At 35.4% G+C, this 23,202-nt stretch overlaps 3 protein-coding genes across 7 annotated transcripts; 1 reads left to right on the plus strand and 2 right to left on the minus strand.

The window, feature by feature from the left end:
* Positions 1-5,184: 5,184 nt before the first annotated feature.
* Positions 5,185-10,317, plus strand: LOC116109335. Its single transcript, XM_031395564.1, has 2 exons — positions 5,185-5,317; positions 10,057-10,317. Exons 1-2 carry the CDS (start codon positions 5,270-5,272, stop codon positions 10,315-10,317), a joined length of 309 nt encoding a protein of 102 aa, XP_031251424.1. The 5' UTR covers positions 5,185-5,269.
* A 4,276-nt stretch (positions 10,318-14,593) lies between these two features.
* LOC116109369 (putative pentatricopeptide repeat-containing protein At1g56570) lies at positions 14,594-17,226 on the minus strand. Its single transcript, XM_031395600.1, has 2 exons — positions 17,091-17,226; positions 14,594-16,982 (listed from the first exon to the last, which is right to left on the minus strand). Exons 1-2 carry the CDS (start codon positions 17,166-17,168, stop codon positions 14,763-14,765), a joined length of 2,298 nt encoding a protein of 765 aa, XP_031251460.1. The 5' UTR covers positions 17,169-17,226; the 3' UTR covers positions 14,594-14,762.
* A 759-nt stretch (positions 17,227-17,985) lies between these two features.
* Positions 17,986-21,564, minus strand: LOC116109365. 5 transcript variants are annotated; one of them, XM_031395591.1, is made up of 8 exons: positions 21,141-21,262; positions 20,855-21,072; positions 20,335-20,417; positions 19,613-19,726; positions 19,402-19,439; positions 19,258-19,318; positions 18,727-18,775; positions 17,986-18,475 (listed from the first exon to the last, which is right to left on the minus strand). In XM_031395591.1, the coding sequence occupies exons 2-8, from the start codon at positions 20,985-20,987 to the stop codon at positions 18,399-18,401; spliced, it is 555 nt and encodes a 184-aa protein (XP_031251451.1). In that variant the 5' UTR covers positions 20,988-21,072; positions 21,141-21,262; the 3' UTR covers positions 17,986-18,398. The 5 variants fall into 5 exon arrangements, with proteins under 5 accessions (XP_031251451.1, XP_031251450.1, XP_031251452.1 ...); XM_031395590.1 differs by having other exon boundaries at positions 20,335-20,420; XM_031395592.1 differs by lacking the exon at positions 19,402-19,439 and having other exon boundaries at positions 17,987-18,475; positions 19,602-19,726; positions 20,335-20,420.
* Positions 21,565-23,202: the final 1,638 nt, after the last annotated feature.

Here is a 23,202-nt window from a genome sequence, read left to right on the forward strand (position 1 = left end):
GTTTTCTAGAATTTTGAAATGTTGTCTCTTTTTTTTTTCTTCGAACAACGTCGTATTTTTCTAGTGAAACAACATGTCGATTAGTTTGGCCTTGAAACTACTTATTGGTTCCTTGACATACTGAACGACATGTCGTAAATGGCATTTGTTTTATGGAAACATCATCGTTTCTTTCCCTATATGAAAAGGCGTGCCGTTTCTTGTGCTAATGAAATGGCAAGTTGTTTCTTGGAAGCCATAACAGCATCGCTTTACCTCATGAAATGCCGTCGTTTAGTAGACTTAAAATGACGCCATTTCTCATATATTAAACCACATGCTGGTTTCGAGACCAATAATATTAGATGTATAAATAAAATTTACAAAGATTTATGTACAAATTGATATGGTATAAAAATAGAATAGCAAATATAAAAAATCAAACTTATCATATTTACTCTTTCATTTATTTTGTTCTACATCAATTTATATATAAATCTTTATAAGAGTTGTATGTACATGTAGTATTACTTTGGGGACATAAGAAATGACGGGTTGCTTGGTTTGGTGAGCATTTATTGAGTCCCCTGAGTTTCAATAAATGTATTAAATACCCCTAGTATGAGGGCTTCTTGCCCTTGCCCCTTGGGGACCTAAGTGATATTTAACAAAAAGTTTTTAAGAGTTTCGGGATTTTTAGGTTGATACTTGATAATTCAATTCCTGAGGTTAAAGTTGATGAATTTGGTTCGTATTGCTAAACAGATGGTTCTGTTGCTATAAATGAGGTATACCTCTTGTTTTTTATTTTATGATGAATTTAAATTCTTGAAAAATTATATGTATAGGTTTGTTCTTGTGTTAATTAATGGTTAATTTAAAATTCCAGTGAGGATATTTTAGTTTGATATATGATTGTTACGCTTGAATTGATGTGGATTCTGAATTAACTGCGTTTCCTGTATTCGATTTAGAATTCGCTTTTATTATTTCTGTATCGTGGTTGTTCATGTGGTGGGTATATTGTGGATTGATTCAAGTAATTTTGTAAACTGCTTCACTGTTTGACTCTCTCTAAGCTAGGATTTAATTTAGAAAACACTTCAAAAGAAAATTCTAATGTTTTTTATGTATCAAATTCATCATCTATCTGTAACTTTTTTCTTGAAAAATAGCTTTAATGGTAAACTACATCTACATGTAGAAGGAATAATTTTCCTGGTTAGCTTTAGTGACACGACTTGATGAGTTGTGCTAGTACAACTACTAAGATAATTGATGGGATGTACTTAGTTAAGTTTTACTTCTAACGTGTCTGCGGAAATCCTCGCCGAGACAAAAACCAAGTTGAGAAAGAAATAAGAACTATGTAAAAATAAGGGAAGGTAAGCCTTTGTGTAAGTTTGAAGCTTCTCGTATTTGTTCCTTGTATATTACATAACTACTTAATACAATTTAAGATAAAGTAGTAATGACAGCTACAAACAACTTATCTCTATTTCACTTATGCTTTGATGCCCTAAAAGAAGATATTATTAAACATTGGTGCCTTTGTTAGTATATGAGCTTGTAAGTTTTTGTGTCTCTTGAGATGGAAAAAGGAAACCTGAATCTTTTGAGAAGAAAATTGAAGATGGTTATCGTATCTTGCAATTAGCTTATGCTATTGGAGATCTTCTAATTATAAAGGTTTCAGTGACACTAGGTTCAAACTTTTCTTTTTGAGCAATAAGTGCTATGAATCATCTGATTCATCTCCAAACTGCCCTTCATCTACAAGCTGCCCTGCATCAGCATGGAGATGTTCCTCGCATGTCTATAGTCACTTGAAAATTTTGCCTTCTTGCGGGAGATAGTCTTCCTCCCTGCACTAAAGACTGAAGAACAAGCTGTGTGATTCCTCTCAGTTTTTCTTGGCATCTCCTTGATAGGAAGGACCACAAACTCAATAGTGTTTTGCACATTGTGGTGTCCAACCAAATAATCAGGATAAGCCCATTCTTGCTGCTTTCAATCTCTATGACATCAATTTTCCCTCACTGGATTTCTAGATGTATTTGAATAGGTTTGTGGCCCACTCTTGACTAGTCTTTTCCATTTGAACACTCTTAAGTGGCAGGAGATATAAAATAAAAGAAAGGACTATCTTCTTTCCTCTATAACAAACCTCTTGTGAGCTGCTGAGACTCCAATTTTTTACTTCAGCATCCAGACAGTTGCTGCGCTCCTTTTAAATCCATTTTGCTGGGTCTTCTTTCACTACGTGATAGAGTGTTGAGCACTCCTAGGTGGAAAGATAACCACATGGCTTGTCTGTCTGCACTACAAGAAGCATGATACAATGATGCTATAAACTGAAATGTTGATTTGAGTATTCATGAGTCTCAAATTTATTGTGCTCCTAGTATTTGGCTCTCTTACTTTCAATACTTCGCCTGCTACCTTTACATGATAGCCATAGTAATGTAGAATCTAGAAGCTACTTATTCTAGGAAATTGTTTAGTTAAAGAATTTTATTTTTTCATCAGATTTAGAGTATCTAATATCTTATTCAATTATCTTTATTTGGAGTTTATTTAATTAGTTTTCTTAGTTAGGTAAGATATTTTTATTTTCTATATTATGTTGTTTTAACCACTGTAACAAGGGGTTTACGTTGTCATTGTAAGGAGATCTGACGATGATAGAAAAGTTAATTTTTTGTTCTTTTCTATCTGTTATTTTCCCCCATTGCTTATTGGTCCATAATTTTCTTCCATCTCTTTCTGTATGACTTTCTCCCCTTTCTTTCTCTCCTTTTTGTTGTTGTTTATCTTATTGTCCTGCATCACATGGTCTCAGGCCTTATCTTGCATATCTTGCAGAAGTTCTCGTCTGATTAACACAGGTTATGATAATATACTTCTAAAATATATGCCTGCAAGTTCTCCCTTTAATTTCCTTGTATTTGTGAACCATTCTCAACTTTAAGAATTTCGAAATCTTATCATGAGTTACTATTTATTTCTTTCAAGAGCGTGGTTGCATCACTAGAAGGAAACCATTTGTTACATTTCCTTGAGCGGTTGGTAAAAATTCAAGAGTTTTCTAGGCATTAATTAGCTTTTCATCTCTCAAATCCTCCTTGTAAAGTTGTTTGTGTTCAGAATCCTCATTTATGGGAAAGTTATCAGATTGACAGTACGTGAGTTATCAGGTTGAGATTTTCTCCAGGTTGTGCCAATGTTGAATACATTGATCTGAGTATCTTTGTATAGTCTTTTTGATATGTGGATATCTTGCTTGCATTAATGATTGGACTCCCAACATTCTATTCTGGAAATTTTTTTTTGATTTCCAAATACTGACAGAAAGGGTTTTTTTTTTTGTTTATCTTTTAAGAAAGTTTGCAAGTGACTATAAGTGTTATTGATCATTATTTTCATTTGGACCACCAAAAAGAAAGTTAAAGTTCTTTTAAAGAATGTATATTGATTTTTCCTATTAAAAAAAGTTCATTAATAGTTTCTATGCGCGTGCTTTGGTTTGAATGTAACTATTGAATATTATTTGATGAAAGTGTTCAGTTTTGAGTTACCTGTTTAATTGCTTGATATGGTGCTGTTTGTTTGTCTCCTTCTATCCTTTTTATGTCTCCTCCTGGCTCCTCCCTCAATTTTGCAATATGACAAGGAGTTGAAAAGGCCACTTTTGCTGGCTTTCCAGCCTTTATGTTTGTAATCTTGAAGATACAGCAATCACAGTTATACTTGACTAGCTAGTATTATTATTACGTCTAATTGATCTTATTTTGAATTATGGATTCTTAATTGCAATGGTCCTTTAGTAATCTCGCTGCAACTTACAGAGAATGCTGAAGCTGAACTGCAGCAAAATAACTGCTCAATTATTATTCATAACAGTGAGATTACCTGGCTATTCATATCTTGAATACTTCTTCCAATCCTATAGGCATGTGAGATGTCTGAACATTTGTTGGGAAAAACACCATCAGCCATCTTGAGCCCGTTCTATGTGAAGAACATTGAGCACAAAATTAAAAAGTTGAAGGCGGCATCTGGCATCTGCCAACGAAATGAAAGGAGGGCCTAGGATGGAATGTGCAAGGCTTCACAGGGTACATCATTATGCACATGTAGCACCAATCATTGAAAATAGTGAAACTAGCAACCATGGCCTGAAAGGAAGCTTATTGAAGAGTCTCATCATCAATGCTACCGATAGGAAGAATGTGAGAGAGTTGAACAAAATGATAACCGTTAATGTTTTCAGTCTGGAAGATGGAATTTATTCTAGAGTCGTAGCCTCTTCCACTCTGCATCTTGACATCTTTAATGCTGCATGCAAGCTACAGTTGCTACAGTGTAGATGTCAGTACAATAGATGATGGGAATTGCTAAGGATTTATGGTCTTTCATGGTCTGGGTGTTTGATGATTTGGTGGTGGGTGCCACCACTGAAATGTCTTCTCAATACATCTGTAGCTCCCGAGCCCAAGCCCTTGGTGGAGTATTTTAACTTCCATATCTTTCTTCCCATGCAGCAAGAACGGTGGATGTCCACAGCTGTGAAATCACAAGCATCCATGCTATTTGGTGTTTGGGCCAGCAAACCTTTTGCTGTCTGCATCATACAAAAGAGTCAGATGCTATGGAAAACAATATTTTTGTAACGAAATAAAAGTAGATAAAAATTGAAGGCATTTAGATCATTGTCTGTGTGACCTCTTTCTCATGAACTAGTGGTAAATATGGCATAGTTCATATAGATTTCTATTCACATGTTAATCTTATTGTGACATTCCTCCTGCATTATCTTTCTTCTAAGATAAGTGCCACTCTTATTGTATTTCACTTATTCTACGTATATCTCTTGGACTACAAACAAGAGCATGGTGCCAAAATGGACCTTAGATATAGATATACTTTGGCAATGATAAAATAATAACCAACCCATCAAGCAGTATACTGGGAACCTTGAAAGTTTGATGAATATCTAGCTTCTTAAACTATGTAGAGCAGTCAGCCTTCCAGCAGCTCCAAATGAATTTTGAACGGTTTCTCCATGACAAGGGTTCAATGGTTGGATATTCTGTACAACCAAGCAATTGAATAATAGTGCAAAAATCATGGGAGGTTGATTTTTGTTGTGTCCATTTTTTTTATTTTTTTTTCCGTGGTTTCTTACTCTTGAAATGACAATTTTCCAGGCTTTCCTTCTGCACGAACAAGCATACATGGAGCAGCCATTTATCCTCCCAGCAATATGCAAACGGCTTGACCAGGTTCGATGAGAAGTTCAGCGAAAAAGTCTGTCTACATAAGTACATGTAAAGAGGTATGAAATAATCAGTATCATGAAAGTCCCATATCATTACTTCGTTAATTAGCCTAAAGAAGGTGCACTTGCATTATCAAAACATCTTTCTTCACTTTTTCTTCACATGAACAATATCAATATCTTCAACAAAATGAATCACCACTCTAAGAAATATTGATAATTTAACTTTAATTAAAGCATATATTCACTTCATCTGTTTCTTTCTCAAAGAAATCCTGAAACACTAACAAGTTAAAATTCTGAAACTTTAGACATTGGATGAAAGTTTAAGTTAGGTTTCCATTAAAAACATTGATTTTTGAAGCATAATAGGTAACTAAAGAAGAAAGGAAAAAGTTAATATTGTAAATTGATGATAATACTGCAAAACAAGATATAATGTAGAAATTTTTTTTTTTTTTTTTTTTTTTTTTTTTTTTTTTTTTCAAATGACTTGAGTTTCAACCTTGGTGGGACCTTAATCAATTGCCTAAGTTTCCTTATTCAGAGCCACTAAATTTAGAAGGGTTTTAAGGTGACAATGGAGCCTGAATCAGGTTTGCTCAAACTCAAACCTGGATTCTAAAAGAAAAAAAGGAATTTTTTCTTTTTTCATTTGTAATGGGAACAGTTTTTTTTTTTTTTTTTTGATACGGGTCTAGTCTAGGAAGAATACACCTAGACTCGGACTCGGATTTGTAAAAAGAATAATACCAAGATAGATTTGTCCCAGACCCAACTTGGGTTTAGGTACTTTCTTCTGTACCCATTTATAAGTTCTAGCACCCTCAAGTTTGCTGGAGAATTGTTATTTCTTTTTTAAGAGGTGATGATGATGATGTGATGAGGAGTCGGAACTTGTAAACCCTTATGAAGGTGATGAACAGCTTGATGTTGCAGACAATTGATGAAGTCTGATCTTTCATGTCATGATATTGTTGCTCTTCCTTTTCTGGGACAAATTTTTTTCAACTTTGTCTTCCTCCGTATTTCATTTAGTTTTTTTCATGGAGTAATTACACATCAAGAGTTGGTGACTGTGGCCAATAGATCTTGAACCATATTTGGAATTAGCACTTGTCACCAGTCTCATCTAGCCAAAATTTTCTCTTTCCATATGAGCTGCATGGACAACCAAAAACTTTTGAAGCCTCTTGGATGGTTGTCTCTGACTCCAAGCTATAACAGAAATTTCTGACTTCTCTTTATTCTTCTTCATTTCGTGCTTTCTAATTCCTTTATAGGAGTTTGAAGTTTAACAGCTTTATTTTTGCATCTCACTGAATTGCTAAAGAGAATTCAGCCTTCCTTTTTCTTCGTAGCTCCTATATTCTCAGAACGGTGCCCCTACAGGGTACAGCCCTCCCCTTGTCAAATTCAGAGTACAGTTGTGATCCATCTTTATTGCTTCTTTCTGTTTCACATACTCCCTTTTAACAAGTTAACAGGTTTATGGTTTCATCTTAAATTCGCAACAATCATGGCTCCATTTTCAAGTAATGGACCAAAGGACTGCAGAATCCTCAATTTTAAGCTTCTAGTTTGATCATGGGAACTTTTTCCTTTTCTCAGAAATTTGTCACTTCACTGTTTTTTCCTTTCCTTCATTCTTTGACAATTGAGTGCAATTTACCTCATTCTTCTATAGAACATCACGTCAATTCACTGGCTACTGTATCTAACAAATATTAGTAACTAAATGGAAACAAAATTAACTGGTTGACGCATTGTAAGGAATAGCATAAATGTAAGGGGTTTCACACAAAGAGGCAAGATATTTTCATCTCCCTCGGATCTTTCCTGTACAATAGAGTGGAAATTGTAGATGTTTTCACAATCACATAGGAAAATATGCAATCCATATAACGAGATATGATCATGTACCTAAAAGAAGTTAGCTTTAAACAATTTGAGTAGTTAAATGAAAAAACGAAACAAAAAGATATTAGCGACATAACAACAGACGCTAATGGTTAGTGGCATATTATGAGTCTAATATTTATGTTTGCATCCTCTTCTTATTTAACCTCAATATTTTTAAAATATTCACAGTATCTGATTCTCCCAAACATAGTAAAATCAAAAAATTAATTGTTCTTTTTAAGACGCATGGGATTAGTAACATGAATAGTGCAGAGTTTCTATTTGGCTTGCACTAATTTGAACTAGAATTGATACTATTAATAAAATAAAGGCAATGATAAGTATAGAGCACCTTTTCATCATCAATATCTTTGCCAAAATGCGAAGGATTGCCAGAGCACTGTATCGAACTTTTCTCCGTGAAGATGAACAAGAATGCAGAGTCGTGTAAGGCTGCCCATTTCCGATTCAGGTCTCTATCTTGATAGATTCACCTGCTGTTCCTGTTTGACAAGACCTTCCACCTCATCGAACTTGGGTTCTGCTTCTATATTGTGTTCCTACTCTTCCAGTCTTCAGTTGATGAGCACAGTGATTTTAGACTTCCATTGAGGTGAAGACTTTTGCTTTCATTTCAACCATTCTATCGCAGTTCTAAATGTCGATTTGAAGAACTCTCTGCAGGGTCAAGCTCAAGCATGACATCCCTTGTGATTGGCCATATATAATATTGGCGAAAAGCAGATGGATGATATCCAAGACTCTTCCCAAAAAAGAAAAGCCAAATCTATCTTTCCTTCTTACTGGTACAGCAAGAATGATCAACCTTTCTCTTCTGTACTCCTGACTCAGTTTTCATAACCAATATCCTTACCTGGTTCCAGCATATTTTCACAGAGTCTTCAAACCTCTGCGATGACTATGGCTCTTAAGTTAAGGTTGGGAAAATGACTCACTTTGGTATATGAAAGAGGATGTTAAGAGTGAGGACTAAAACAGATTTAGAGCAAAGGTTGCAGTAAGTCAGAGGAATATAGTTTCATGTAGGTCTTTGCCTTATTTAATGTGACCATTGCAGGAAAGCTCCCTCACATGTCAGTTTTGCAGGAAATTTTTTTTGTCTACTTCGTGTATTGCAAGGCAAGTTTATGATATGAAAGGAGATAAGCTAGGGATTTTCATGGCAAGTTACGATATGAAAAGAGAAATAGCTAGGGATTTTCCATGAACTCTACCAAGCAATCAAGGACAAAAGGGGGATTTTTAAGGCAAGGTTTGATATGAAAAGGAGAAATAGCTATGGAATTTCCATGAATTACCAACAATCAAAGGGGGATTTTCAAGGCGAGGTTTGATATGAAAGGGAGAAATAGCTAGGGATTTTCCTGAAATCTACCGGAATCAAAGGACAAAAGGGACACTTATCCAGTTTTTACCCAGCAAGATTTTCAAAGTAATTAGTGATGTTCACTTATTGGTAGTGCTAGTACATGCCGCGTATTCACCTAATCTTTGCTTCTGACAAGCTAATAAAGCTAAAGCAAAAACTGCTCCTGGGGTTTATTGGTTGACTAGTAATTACCTGGAAATGTATAAGTATGGTCTTCTTCTTATAAATGGATAGTTTAGTTGTCTTTAGTTTAAGTATAAGCTAAAGGCTTGTTCTTCATGTTGCAATTGAGAGGGGAGAATCATCCTTAGATTTATAATCAATAATATTAAGTAAATTATAATCCTACCCTTTTAAATTCTGCAGTGAGAACACCATATTTAGTAAATTATGTTCTTCAGATAGGAACGTTTTGCTTAGGCACTGAATCAGAATAGTCTTATCCCAATTATTTTAGTAAGTCATTTGGGAAAATCACTTGATCAAAAAAAAAAAAAAAAAAAAAAAAAAAAAAAAAAAAGGAGGGAAGTTTACCTGTATCTTCCAAACATCTCCATAAATTCTCTTTCATTTCACCGAAGTTTTAGTAAGTCATGGGGAATCACTTGATCATAACCACAAAAAAGAAACAAGAGGGAAGTTTACTTGTATCTTCCAAACATCTCTTAGAAATTCTCTTTCATTTCAGCAAAGTTTTAGTAAGTCATTGAGGAAAATCACTTGATCAATTAGAAAATAAGGAACAGAGGGAAGTTTACCTGTATCTCCAAACATCTCCCAGAAATTCTCTTTCATTTCACCGAAATTTTAGTAAGTAATTGGGCAAAATCACTTGATCAATAATCACAAAGAAGAAAAAAAAAAAAAAAAAAAAGGAACAAGAGGGAAGTTTCCTGTATCTTCCTAACATCTCCCGAAATTCTCTTTCATTTCACAGAAATTTGGACGACCACCCAATTTAGAGAAATTTCAATATTTATAAATTATTATTGGGGAATTAGCATGGCCTGACAAGTAAATCAAAAAATTAGATAGAGGCCATTATCCTAATCATTATTTTGCAAGTATGAATTTGCTGCATTTTTTAATTTTAATTTGTTTGATGTAATTGTGTTTTGGTTTGATATAAAAATCATAGATAAGTAAAAGTTAAAAAACTAATAAATATAATTAAATATATGACATGACTCGACAAGAAAAAATATGTCTAGTAATTTGCAAGTGTGGTATTGTTTTCTTAGTATTATCCTCTGATTTTCATTTTGCCTTTTTACATTGGAACATCTGAACATAATTAAGACAGGGGATAGAGGTGCAGTGTTATATAAAAGCTTTCACCTCAAGCCATCCGACCTAGTGAATACATTCGAGCACTAAAACCCAAAAAAAAAAAAAAAAAAAAAAAAAAGGGATATGGCCCCAGTATGATGAAAACAACAGTTCTGAAGGGAGGGTTGGGAAGAGACAAGGGGTACTAATTATGTTTAACTTGGATTCATTTCAGGAAGCCATTGGAAGAGATGATGCTGATGAACTCAAGTCGTTACTCACGGACACCGAGAATCATTGGAGGATGATGGAGGATCAAGTGGCTGCAGAAACTTTTCTCATTGCCTATAAACAAGGAAGCTTTCATGTTGCTGAAGGGTTGGCAAAACTGCGGCCTCAAATAGCTAGCATTAAAAGTGACGAGGATGGTTACACAGCCATGCATCATGTTTGCTGTGGAGGTGATGGCAAGATGATGATTATTGGGGACTCTTAATCCCCAGTCTCTTGAAACTCTGACTTCCAATCAAGACGGTTCTTCACCTTGCAGCAAAGAACTCCAAATGTGATGCTTTGAAGTCCTGCTGGAGGAAATTAAAAATTTCAAACTAAGAATCTCCTGAATAGTAAAGATGAAAACGGTGACACAGTATTGCACATCGCTACAGTGAATAATCATCAAGTAAACGATTCAGTATATCCTCACCATGAAACTCAAGTGTTTTAAATTACCTAATCTTGCAAGTTCTAAGAGTTAATAATACTTTGCAGACTGTGAAGCTGTTGGTCCGTGACTGTTCCAATGCGATGCATCTCTACTCAGTTCAGGAACAACAAGGACAAACACATTAGATGTGTGTCCATCTGATTCAAGATAAGACACAAAAAATCTACAAGATCCTTAAGGATGCTGCTGCTGCACATGATCAAGAATATGTTTCCCAACAGATCAGTATGCCTCTAAGTTGACTTCAGAGACAAGAAAGTTTATTGACGGTTCTAGGATTGATAGCTGCAGCAGCCTTACAGTAACATGCAATTTGCCTGAAGCTTTTCTCAAAGATTTTGCAGGCGAAACTTTGGAGGCTAAGGATGTGATATTTGGTAGATTGCCAACGGTTTTCTACCTCATGGTTTTCAACTCAGCTGGATTCATGACTACCATGTTTATCATTGTGATACTCATATGGCCACTGCCATTTAGAAGCATTCTGCTTTTTGTGGTGATCTGCACATGCATTGTATATACTATGTTAGTGGACAAGATCACGCCCAAATTATCTGTAAGAATTGGGATCTTCAGCATTTCCGTATAGCTTTGTTGTCGTCATCATCCATAGCCTTTACTCTCTCTGGAGTTGCAATACTGTGTTTGGCAAAATACAGTTTGCTGTGTTTGAAAATGCCGGCTTGTCAATTGTTTGTGGATGAGAAGAACCAGTTACAGGAGCAATAGTTCTGGAAGACGTGGAAGCATGGTAGAACTTGGATCAATCAAGTGTTTAAACTAATTTTTTTTTTTTTTTTTTAAGGGATTAAGTTGTGATACAATTTTTGACACAAATTTGTGCTTAACAATTAGTCTCCGCCACTGTTTATGTATATTGTTGGAACAACATGAGGATGTCATTGATGAAAAGTCCAAAAATCTGGCACGCATCATCAGTTTCAGAAAACTCAGGGGTAATAGCTGAAGTTTACTCTAGATCCACCCCGGTCTGTAAGTTAAATAGCAAAAGAAAAGAGAAGTTTGAAATAAGTTTCTGTTTCCTCCGCTCTCAGTCACCCTTCACTTCTCTTTTCTTTGATCTTTCTACCGCTACAAAAGTACAATTAAATTAAATGTAAAGAATATCATATGAATGCAAGATAAAAGCTACATTTAAAGGTTTTTTTTTTTTTTTTCTCTAGGATTCAACTGTATTTTTTGCTCAAGTGAACTTACGGACAAGGAAGAAAAGCCATGAACACTGACCTTTTCTCAAAATATTGCCTTAGTGAACATTGAGAAAGTAATATTGTGAATTTGGTATCTCCATCATTGATTGATTTTTTCATTGAGGTGACTTAGTAAGTTCTTAATATTTTCTCTGAATCTAGTTTTCACTTAAAAAAAATCATTGTGTATTGAGATTGAGATTGTGATTATGATTTTAATCTCCGAATGGATATAGAATTGAAGTTTAATTATTTATAATCTATGTGAATTCAATGCTCACATTTGCTCTTCCTGCACCTTGCTTGGTAGAGGATGTTGAAGTAATATTGAACAGCAGCAAAATATCCTGTAAATCAGTTTTAAGTACTAATTATCAAGCTTAAGGCATACGAGTACTTCATACTTTTACATATATTTGATAATATTTCTACATGCCCGTAGGCTGGAACACTTTTATTTCTACACAAAAGAGGAGCTTCGCTGGGTGCTATTCCAACATATCAATAGGGGCTAGGATAGCACGAGCGAGGCTTGAAAGGGTCCAATATTGTGCACAGGTAAGCTCCAACCATTGCAAATACTGAAACTTGTAACAATGGCCTGAGTGAAGCTCATTGAAGAGTCTCATCAGCAATGCTACCGATAAGAAAAAGGCGATGGAATTAAACATAATGATCACCAGTTTGAATAGAAATAATATTGATTTCAGTCTGGCAGACAGCATCATTTATGCTAGAATTGTATTCATAGCTTTCTTCCACTCTGTATCCTTGGATCTTTAAGGCTGTGTGGAGCGTTATAGATGCCAACAATGAGGAGATGAGCAATAAGTGATGGTAAACATTGCTTTTGGACTCTTTTTTATTTTTCATGTGGCAAGTGTTCTGGTGCCACCAGGAAAATGCTTTCTTAAATAAATCTTTAGCTCTCAAAGGCCTCTTCCTCTGTGGACTCTTTTTGTTTTCCGAATCTTTCTTCACGCAAACGGGTAAAACAGGACAGGTTCCAAATCTGTGAAGCCACCGGCATCCATGGCGTTCTCGGGTCTGGAGTTGCGGGGAGAATGAGGTAGCAAACTTGTCTGCATAACATCCCAGTGTAACAAAACATAAACAATTTTAGGATATTATTCAGTTTTTCTACACTGTTTACAAAAACAAAAAGAGCATCAAGGGAAAACTTACCCCATCAAGCTTATATATGGAGGGGTGATGTCTCTGCAAATATCTTGCTTGTTTGACATATCTAGAAACACCAGTCCTTGAGGAACTTCAATTGAAATTATTGCCTTTAGCCGAAGAGATTTGTTTGATAGAAGGATATTCTACCATAGCATTAGCTGTCTGAACCTTGTAAGCTTGAAATCATATATTCTTACAGCTGCCCTCTAAAATAGTTGATGAAACAAATTCAAGCAGGCCAAATGAATGAACCCTTTTCACAGCAAGCACAAAACATGGAATACACTAAAATAAAGTAAAAATAAAAAGTTGATAAATGATTCCAATTTTCAATGAAGGTGTATTGAGTTGTGCATTGTTCATATGCTTTTTTTTTTTTTTCCAGGATTTTCTTTTGGCACCCCAATTACAGGAGCGCATCTATAGATAGAGAATAATCAAGAAAAACAGGTAGAATAATGTACCAGGAAATTTCATAAGCTTTATCATAAGAAACTAAGCTTCTCAGATACTTCCTCAAAAGTTTTCATAAGCAAGCAAGACTAAATGTGATTGCTAGATATTGTTAGGAAAAGACACAAGAAATGATGTAACACTTATTCAACGATGTGCAAAGAGGAATAATATCACACAAGCAATTTCCTTTTATCTTCGTTCAACTTAATCTCAATTACTTTGTTTATTTTTTCACAACCCATTGAAATTGCAATCAATACGGCCTCACACAAGCAATTTCCTTTTATCTTCGTTCAACTTAATCTCAATTACTTTGTTTATTTTTTCACAACCCATTGAAATTGCAATCAATAAAGGCCGAAGCGAAGATACTCATTGGTTTCGTGGATTTTTCCTCATATGCTCATGTTGAAGAAAGCAGTAAATTGAATTGCCTTTTCTATTCCTTCATTTTTCTAAATTACCTTTTATTAAAAAAATATATAATTTTTCTTACCTTTCTTTTTTCAATATAAAGAAATTCCAATAATGTATAAAATTTAATGAAGAAATTTCACAAGTCGAGTTGTTGATGAAAGTTACCTGACCTTCAAACATATCTATAAGTATTAGGGATATGAATTAAAGCCTTTGATTTGAACTAGGGGTGTTAAAAAAAATGCAAAAAACCAAACCGAATTTCCGATTATCCGAAACTGATTCGGTTTCGGTTTAAAGAAATTAGAGACTGAATTTTCGGTTCAGTTACAGGTTTGGGAGAATATAAGAAACTGTTAACTGAAACCGATTTTACTGGCCGGTTTATTATAAAAAAGTATTAAATTAAAATATAAAATAAAAAATCCAGTTTATTATAAAAATATTAAATTAAAGAAATAATATTAAATATTAAATATTAAATTAAAACCGATTTTCCCCTTAATAGGTTTTGTTTCAGTTCAAGAAAATTCCTAAACTAATAAACCGGTTCAGTTCACAAAACCAGTTAACCGGTTTTGAATACCCCTAATTTGAACCGCCCTTCTAATCATATAGCTAAAATGCATTAATTGAACATAACAGAAGGCTTAGTAAATTATGTGTAAGTTGGTTGTGTTGTTTCAAGAAGCTGTGAGAAGAAAGAATAAAATATTCATCAAGTCCTTTTCTAAGTCTGTTTCCGCGTTTTTGAAGAGATGGCAAGATTGTGGCCTAAACTTGCCATCATAAATAGATGGTTACACTTACACACCCATATGCATGTTGTTTCCGGTGGAACCAATGCCAAGATGTTCTATTATACATCTTCTTTTAGATAATCTTTGATCAAATGATAATTAGAGCCTACTTGAAAGTTTATATTTCTAAAATTTGTCTTAAATATAGTCACAAAGCAACATTCAAGTCTGGGATATAACCCATGGACTTAACCTTCTCCCTTAAATCTTCTAACTTGGCATAGATGTCATCTTTTTGAGGATGTTGTTGATCGCCTGCATAAAATTTGTGGACTTTACCTTGTACAGAAACCCAACTATATCCTGGTTCCTTTTTCACACCTTTCTCTTTCATTACTTCTCTCAGAGTAAGGCCATCTTCAAAACTCCCACTCTCAATATACGTATTGGATAATAGAACATAGGTAGCTGAGTCTGGTCTAACTGAAAGGACCTTCTCTGCAGCAATTTCACCCAACTCAACATTGCCGTGAACTCTGCATGCTCCCAGCAAGGTTTGCCAGACCATTTCATTGGGCTCGATTGGCATCTTTCTTATAAACTCTATTGCATCATCCAAACGACCCACACGACCAAATAGATCAACAATACAAGCATAATGTTCCATCTCTGGCACCAGACCATAATTTTGTTCCATTTGTTGAAAAAAATTTAATCCTTGCTCTACCAGTCCTCCGTGGCTGCAAGCAAACAGAACACAAAGTAAAGTAACAGAATTAGGCTTCATACCCAGTTGCTCCATCTTTCTAAAGAGTCTAAGGGCATCCTCTGAGAGACCATGTTGGGCATAACTTGATATCATAGCTGTCCATGAGACAGTATCAGGGTTAGAAATCCCTTCAAAGACCTTCTCTGCCTCACTTACACTGCCACATTTTGCATACATGTCCACCAGAGCACTCTCTATGCACTTGTCCGTGTTCAACCCAGCCTTGCACAAAAGACCATGAATTTGCCGTCCACACTCCAGAAAACAAAGGCCTGAACAAGAAACCAGGACACTGGAAAAGGTAAACTGGTTTGGTCTAAAACCTTCTTCCCTCATCTGTGAAAAAATAGCCAGTGCTTCCTCCCACTCCGAGCATTGAGAGTGAGCAGTCACCAGAGTTGTCCATGACACCATATCTCTCTCTTCCATCCTGTAAAAAATCTTTTTCACGTATTCAAGAGCTCCACATTTGGCATATGCATCAGCAATTGCATTACAAACACTAACAACCATCATATCACGGCCAGACTTCAAAACCACCCCATGAACTTCCTTCCCAAACTGTAAATACTTAAAATCAGCAATGGCATTGAATATACTACAATATGTATAGACATCCGATTTTATATCATTATGACGCATTCTTACATAGAGTTCCAAAGCTTCTTGGCTACAACCATTTTGTGAATAACCGGAAATCATGGCATTCCATGGCAAGTTCACCCCAAAATTAATAAAATTCGAGTCAAAAACAGCTCTTGCTTCATGTGGAGATCCACATTTCGAGTACATATCAATGAGAGCTGTCCCCACCTGCACATCAGACTCCATACCCAACTCGAAGGAAACAGACTGAACTTCTTTCCCTTTGTCAGTATCACCTAACTGCCCTACGGCTTTTGAAACACTAATTATTGTATATATATTCGGCCGGATTCCTTCATTCTTCATTTGAAGGAAATGATCAAATGATTCCAAATGCAGTCCATTTAATGTAAAACCCGAAATAATTGCATTCCAAGAAACTTCATTATGTTCTGTCATGATATCGAAAACCTTATACGAGTCCTCAATACTCCCCAACTTTGCATACATGTTAAGAAGAGATGTAGCAACAAAAGTATGAGAATGGAAGCCTCTTATAACAATCTGGGCATGCACCATTCTACCCAATTCAATACATTTTAAAGCAATAGATGTCTGCAGAATTGCAGAATACGCAAAAGTATCAGGAAAGACTCCAAAATTAAGCATTTGATAAAAATACTGAAACCCGTCCAAGAAAAAGCCATTCTCTGTTGAGCCAACAATCATGACAGTCCAAGAGAATATGTTTCTTTGAGACATTTTATCAAATACCCGAAATGCGGAACTAAAATCCGAGCATTTTGAATAGGCATAAGCTACGTGATTCAACAAAATTAACAGTTCTTTGTCAGAAAAACTGGATTTTAACACAAACCCATGAACAGTTTTAGCTTGGTTCAAAGACCCTTCATTTACAGAGTCACGTAGGAGGTCAATTAAGGGTTGGATTTGAGACTTTTTGTCAGGTTCTTTAGCTTCTGTCGAAAAGGGAATTCTGGTTCTCGAGGCTGCATTTGATTTCTGGGTGGTTTGAGAAGGTAGAGTTACAGTTGTTGAGGTTCTACTCTTACTCTGCAAGAAAATTTGGTGTTAGAAAGATAAATGTTGCATGGAAATTAATGGAGTTGAAATTAAAACAGTACACAAAATGGTAAGGGAGAGAAGGAGAAATTATCTTACTTTAAGATTGGAAAGTGGAATTGGCAATTCAAATAAGTTAGAAGTTTGAGAAAAATAAAGACTGATGGAGATACTCATTGTTCGTTGCTCATTTCAGGACAGTTACCATCGCCCTGTACCATCTGTGTGCTTTTTCTGAATATCTGTGTGTTAAGCATTATACTATTTTTTATAACATTTAGAATTTTTACATTTATCATTCCAATTTTCTAAATAATTCCTTTCATGCTGCTGAAAATTAATTACTAAATAGAAAATTTTCTTTTAATTATTTAACTTCAAATAGTTGTAAGAAACTAAGAAACTTTTTTGGTTAGGAATAATAAATCAAAATCATGTTATTAATTAAAATGATATTATTAGTTAGCTGATTTTAATATGTTTATATAATTCAGCAAATACAACACATAACTATATTTTACTAGTTATTACAGTGTCAAATGGGGGAATGGTAAAACCTGACTCGTTCATATTGTAAATACATCACAACCTTAATTTTATTGGACCATAGTATTAGCATTGCTCACAATTTTAGGCAAGAAAAAGAGTAAACGATTGTTTGCCTTAATGACACTTTCACCCAAAAATCGACCAGAATCGATTTTGGATATCAACAGAATATAAACTTTAGGTGAAAAATAGTATTTTGAAACGTTTTGGATGAAAAAGTATAATTAAGGCAAACCTTAGGTGGGAAAAAGTGGTTTACTCGCAAGAAAAATGCACAAAATGCATCACCTGTACATATATTTATATGCAAGCACAGTATCCACTCTGAGAATTAAGACAACCACCAATTTTGCCCAGGAAGATTCATCAAATGTTGCATGATTACACTATTCAGCCACTCTCGCTGCCAAGAATTTAATCTAAGAAGAACCAACGACCATAATGTTCTCCAAAATGAGTACAAAAAGAAAAAAAAAAAAAAAATGAAACAGAGTATTGGACATTGTTTCAGTTAACTGCTATAATTTGAAATAACTAACACTACTAAATGCACCATTCTTCCACCTTATTATAGAATTCAAGTGTTGTATATTTCTCATCGGGGCTTTTCACCCAAAAAATAAAAATCGAATTCAATTGTAATACAGTTAAGCAATCAACAACTTTGAACAAATCATCAACTTGATCACTTTATCGCAGAACCACTTGAATGTAAGCTTATAACGAAGTAGTCGCTTCAGATGACAATGCACCCACTTTACAATGATAAATTAACAGAAGAGACTACAATCCCTTTCTCCTTCTGCGAGAATGCTTTCAACATGATCTCCATTATGCATTAATGGATTCTTAGCCATTTTACTTTCTCAATGGACCAGATCCTATAATCTCTAATGGGGTGAACATGAAATTCCCAGAAAAGATAGCTTCTTTGCCTGCCCATGAACTCTCAAATTTGTCAAATAAATATACCAAGGACAACTTTTTCAGTAGTTCAGATAGTAGCAAATTAAATATTGAAAATTACTAGTGCCCACCAGAAAACTATAAGAACAACCATTTACAGGTTACTGAAATGCAAGAGGGTGAGTGTATTTTGTCAATTAAATATAGCTAGGCAACACACTTAATTAACAGCACAACAAAAAAATTATACTATCAAGAGAAAAGAGGAATGTTGACTTACCAGTTAAAGATAGGCAACTGACTTCCCGACGGACATACCTTGTCATAGCCTGCAGAGATGAAAAAGATACAGTAATTATATGGCTTTAGGAGAGAAAAGGCTCAATAAAATCTTAGAATTATCACAGAGAAGGTGGAATGATTTGCAGATAGAAGTTGGTCCACACACAGAAAGATAGAAAGATGGCATTTTCAGTAACCCCTTTTGTATGGGAATTGGTACCACAACGATTGACAAAGTATGCTGTTTAATACGGAAATAAACAACAGCTCTATGAGTGAACTGATAGTTCACTACACCTGATCATATAGCAGTGACCATGACGAACTTTCCTTCATTACTGGAAAGAAACATTTATCTCTTTGTAATGGAGGATTGATGTATTATATTCCAAAAATGACATTTATTTAGATCCTAGCCAGGAGATTCATTATTTTATCTGTTATATCTATCACATCAGTAAAATGAATGGAGACCTTGCATCCAGCAAGGATGACAAACACAGTGACAAAAGCAAAGTTGAATACATGCCTGAACTGCCCGTAATGCAGCATCATCTGGCTTTGAAGTACCATCATCAGAAAAGATATTCCTGCAGCACAAAAAACTCCAGTGCATATCATTGTTAAAAAGGTAAGTACCCAAAAAAAACTTTGCCCAGGCATAAGTGCCTACCTCACCCAAGGACCCCTGGCTATTACCCAAGTCACTGCCTAATTATAAACACCAGACTACAATAAATTAGACAGTTAGTAATCACAAAAAATCTACCCACAAATATTTCTACCATGACAATGAAATAGTAAGATATGAGCACTGACAGTCCCCTTCATGTCAAATGCAATGCCAAGACTGACTTTTATAAAATGGTTTACCTCCATCTTACATTTTGTAGTTCATCCTGTTTAGCCTCTGGAAGCATGGCAGCATCATAAGCAACAATATTTCCATAGAATATTTTCTCCGACTCCTTCATCCATTTTGACAACCGTAAGTTAACCTGCATTACAAAAATTTGTAAGCAATAGTTGCAAAAGCAGACAATTACAATGCATTTGTAGTATAATAGAAAGCTAATGATGATGAAGCATTGCACATGCTCTTTTGATATTAAACTGCTTCATAGCTAGGTACGCCTGTAGTCAACATTGCCAGCACACTGATGGATGAGATAAGAGATGGAAACCTAAAATAAGTTTTGGGGTCCAGTTGTGAACTATAACAGCACACAAATAGGGCACACATAAGAACTGATTATCTATGGTCTTATCTTTTGAGAACTTATTGATGCTGAACATTTTTCAGCAAACAACATAAGAATTTCGATTATATCTTAATGAATTTATATAATTTTCAAACATATCCCAAAAAAGAGAAATCAGACATATGTTCAAGATAATTTGATTGGCCTTCAATATTCTCCTAGATCAGCTATGAACTGATCAGGGATTTAGGCATCTCTTTAAGACTGATAATTTTTCCAGTTACAACGGATGAAAAAATAATAATAATAACTAGGAAGAGAATAAAGGTCATAGATGCAACAAAGTATATATGAGATAGAGCCCCAAATTAATTGGGGTTCATATAAGAAAAATGAGCACAGACCCCAGCTTTGGATACTCTCAGCTCTACGTCATGATTGTAGATCTCATACAGATATTGACCAAGCTCAACGCCTTCCTTACCCTCTTCTTTTGCAACGGAGAACAAACCACATGTGAAGTACAAGCAATGCGAATGTCATTCTAAAGGTTTTCTCCAAGTTAAATACCGCACAAGAAAGACAATGGTTTGATTTATTACCACTATATGAATGTGGAGACACAATAAAATAACTCAAATAGCATGTATCAAACGTCACTACCTAAATTGAGACAGATTATTTTTTTATCTTCACAAATTTACTTTACAGCCTAGCATGTGTCCATTGGATATCAAATTTGAAGAAGGTAACAACTTTCAGAATCAATGATCATTTCTACTGGTATTACCATTCCCACAGTTCCTATATTATAATCTATTTACTACAGAAAGCTATACTATTAATATGATCTCTAGTAAAGTTTATAGATTCTAGAGTAAAGAATCAATAGAACCATGAAAACTAAAACGAGAAAGAACTAACCATATATGGCAGGTTTATCAACCTGCAAAACGACTCGCCGATATATCACATTTGCGTCTCGAATAGACTTGCTTTGTTTAGTGTTTACTATAAAACAACATGAGCTGGAGAATAAAACGCTTAATGCCCTCATACTGTGGCTCCTAAATTGTGTGGGGAGAATCCAGGGGCAAAGCCAAGGAACAAGGCTTAGACCAAAACAATTTATCCAGATTTACCTGATAATAAAAAAAATCACATATAAATCTAAACTACACACAGATGGAAAAGCTGTAAATTAGAATACCGGTTGTTTGGTGGGAGTAGGAGCTGGAGCCACAGCTGCAGCAGAACCATGAATATGGTTTCTATGTGTTATGTTTTTTAGTGAGCTGAGTGCTCCGCTACATCTTGGCAACATTATTTGGCGATCGTATCGGATTGAAAACAACGTCTTTTTGAGAATGAAAAAAAGAAAAATGAAATTGAAGGAAGAGGAATGAAGTGAAGTGAATGGAGCAGCTGGGTTTGTTTCAATGATTCATAATTGGCGTTCCTGCTCCGTTTCTGATAAGCCCTAAACCCTTGAGCTTGTTTACACTTTACAGAGAATGATGGAGAGAACTGAGAATTGAGAAGTCAGCAAATCTAACTGCAACCAACCAACCAAATTGTTGAGAAAATTTAGCTGGCCGGCCATCTCTAGTTTCGATTTAAGAAAATGACTTTGAAGCTGTTTTTTTTTTTTTTTTTTTTTCTCAGAGAAGATGACATAGCATAGTTAGGATTAATTAAACACGTATAATAGATTAAAATGAAAAGATTAAAATATACATGGCCGAATAAAGAATAATGAAAGTTTTTAAAATTTGAAATTTCTCAAAACAAGCTCCACCTATTCACCTCGCTTAATCGAACTTTATTAAGGCAAAAAACGATTGCTTGAACCAAAGGGAGACGCTATTTTTTCCAATCTAACCTGTAAATTTGCAATCTAAAATCAATTTCTTGAACCCTAAACCAAACAGTCACGATTTTCGGCGATATAATCACGATTTCCGATCAATTTGTTGAACCCTAAAATCGATTTCCTTAACCCTAAACGGAATCTGTGCAGTTTCCAGCGATACAGTCCACATTTCTGATCGAAACTGCAAACTTTGACACCAAATTCAATCCAAAACCATGGCTGACACTCACAATGAGGAGGAAAACCCAACGCCACTTCGAATTCTAGATTCCGATGGCGTAAGCAGTTCAATGGCTGCTCCGGTGGATCATCCGATCAGTGAAGATGGTCCACACGCAGAGGAGACGTCGGCGGCACAAGAACGAAGGGAAGATTCGGCAAACGGTTCTGAAGATGAGGAGTCCGGCGAGAATTCAGGCCAGGAGGAGGAGTCCGGCGAGAATTCAGGCCAAGAGGAGTCGTCTGAGGATTCAGGCGACGAGGAGGAGGCCGACGAAGAAAGGGTACGTTGTTTGGGAATATTGCTTGTACTATCGCTTAAGCAATCATTTGTATCGCTTAAGCGATTAATCTGTTTTACTCATGATCGCTTAGGCGATTGATTCAGTTTACTCTTGGTCGCTTAAGCGATTTCAGATTGCTTAAGCGATCTTGTCGAGGCAGAATCACAGATATAATATGCAATCTTTGTATCACTTAAGAGATTCTTTCAGTTTACTCTTGGTCGCCTAAGTGATTTCAGATCGCTTAAGCGATCTTGCACGAGGCAGAGTCGAGATCTCTTAAGTGATCCGAAATCGCTTAAGCGACTACAGTGGTAATTTTTTGTTGCTGATATTTTGTTTATTAGTTGTTTTGGTTTATTTTTGTTGCTGACATTTTGTTTATATCGATTGTGCAGATTGTACAGACCGTAAACTGTAGAGACTATGAGTTGGAGCCTATAAGTGAGAAGGTACCCTATTTCCCTGTAAGGGTGACAGTGAGGTCGAGTTGGGATGTTTTTGACATAATGAGGGCCATTTTAGCTGGAATGAGGCATGGTGAAAGAGATTTCTGTCGCACTTGTGTCAGTCAGTTTTTAAGAATCGGAACAAATTGGAAAAAGGCATTTTGGGGGCAGGGAGTGCATTACGTGTTGCTGCACTTAGTAAAATGCAACAAAAAAAAAAAAAAAAAAATGTGGTTCATGGTAGACGGAAAGCCACTACGGTTTGGGATGATGGAGTATGCCCTGGTGACAGGCTAAGGATGCGGGGAAGTGCCAAATGAGGTGGAGGCAAACGCAATAAGGACAAGTCCGGGAGCCATAAGGTTTCGTAAAAAGGTTTTGCAGGGGACAAAGTCTATTACAGGACACATTTTAGAGGAGAGGCTAGAAACAGTTCGGTTTAATGAT

Source organism: Pistacia vera, unplaced genomic scaffold, assembly GCF_008641045.1.
Source record: "Pistacia vera cultivar Batoury unplaced genomic scaffold, PisVer_v2 Contig578, whole genome shotgun sequence".
Classification (NCBI taxonomy): domain Eukaryota; kingdom Viridiplantae; phylum Streptophyta; class Magnoliopsida; order Sapindales; family Anacardiaceae; genus Pistacia; species Pistacia vera.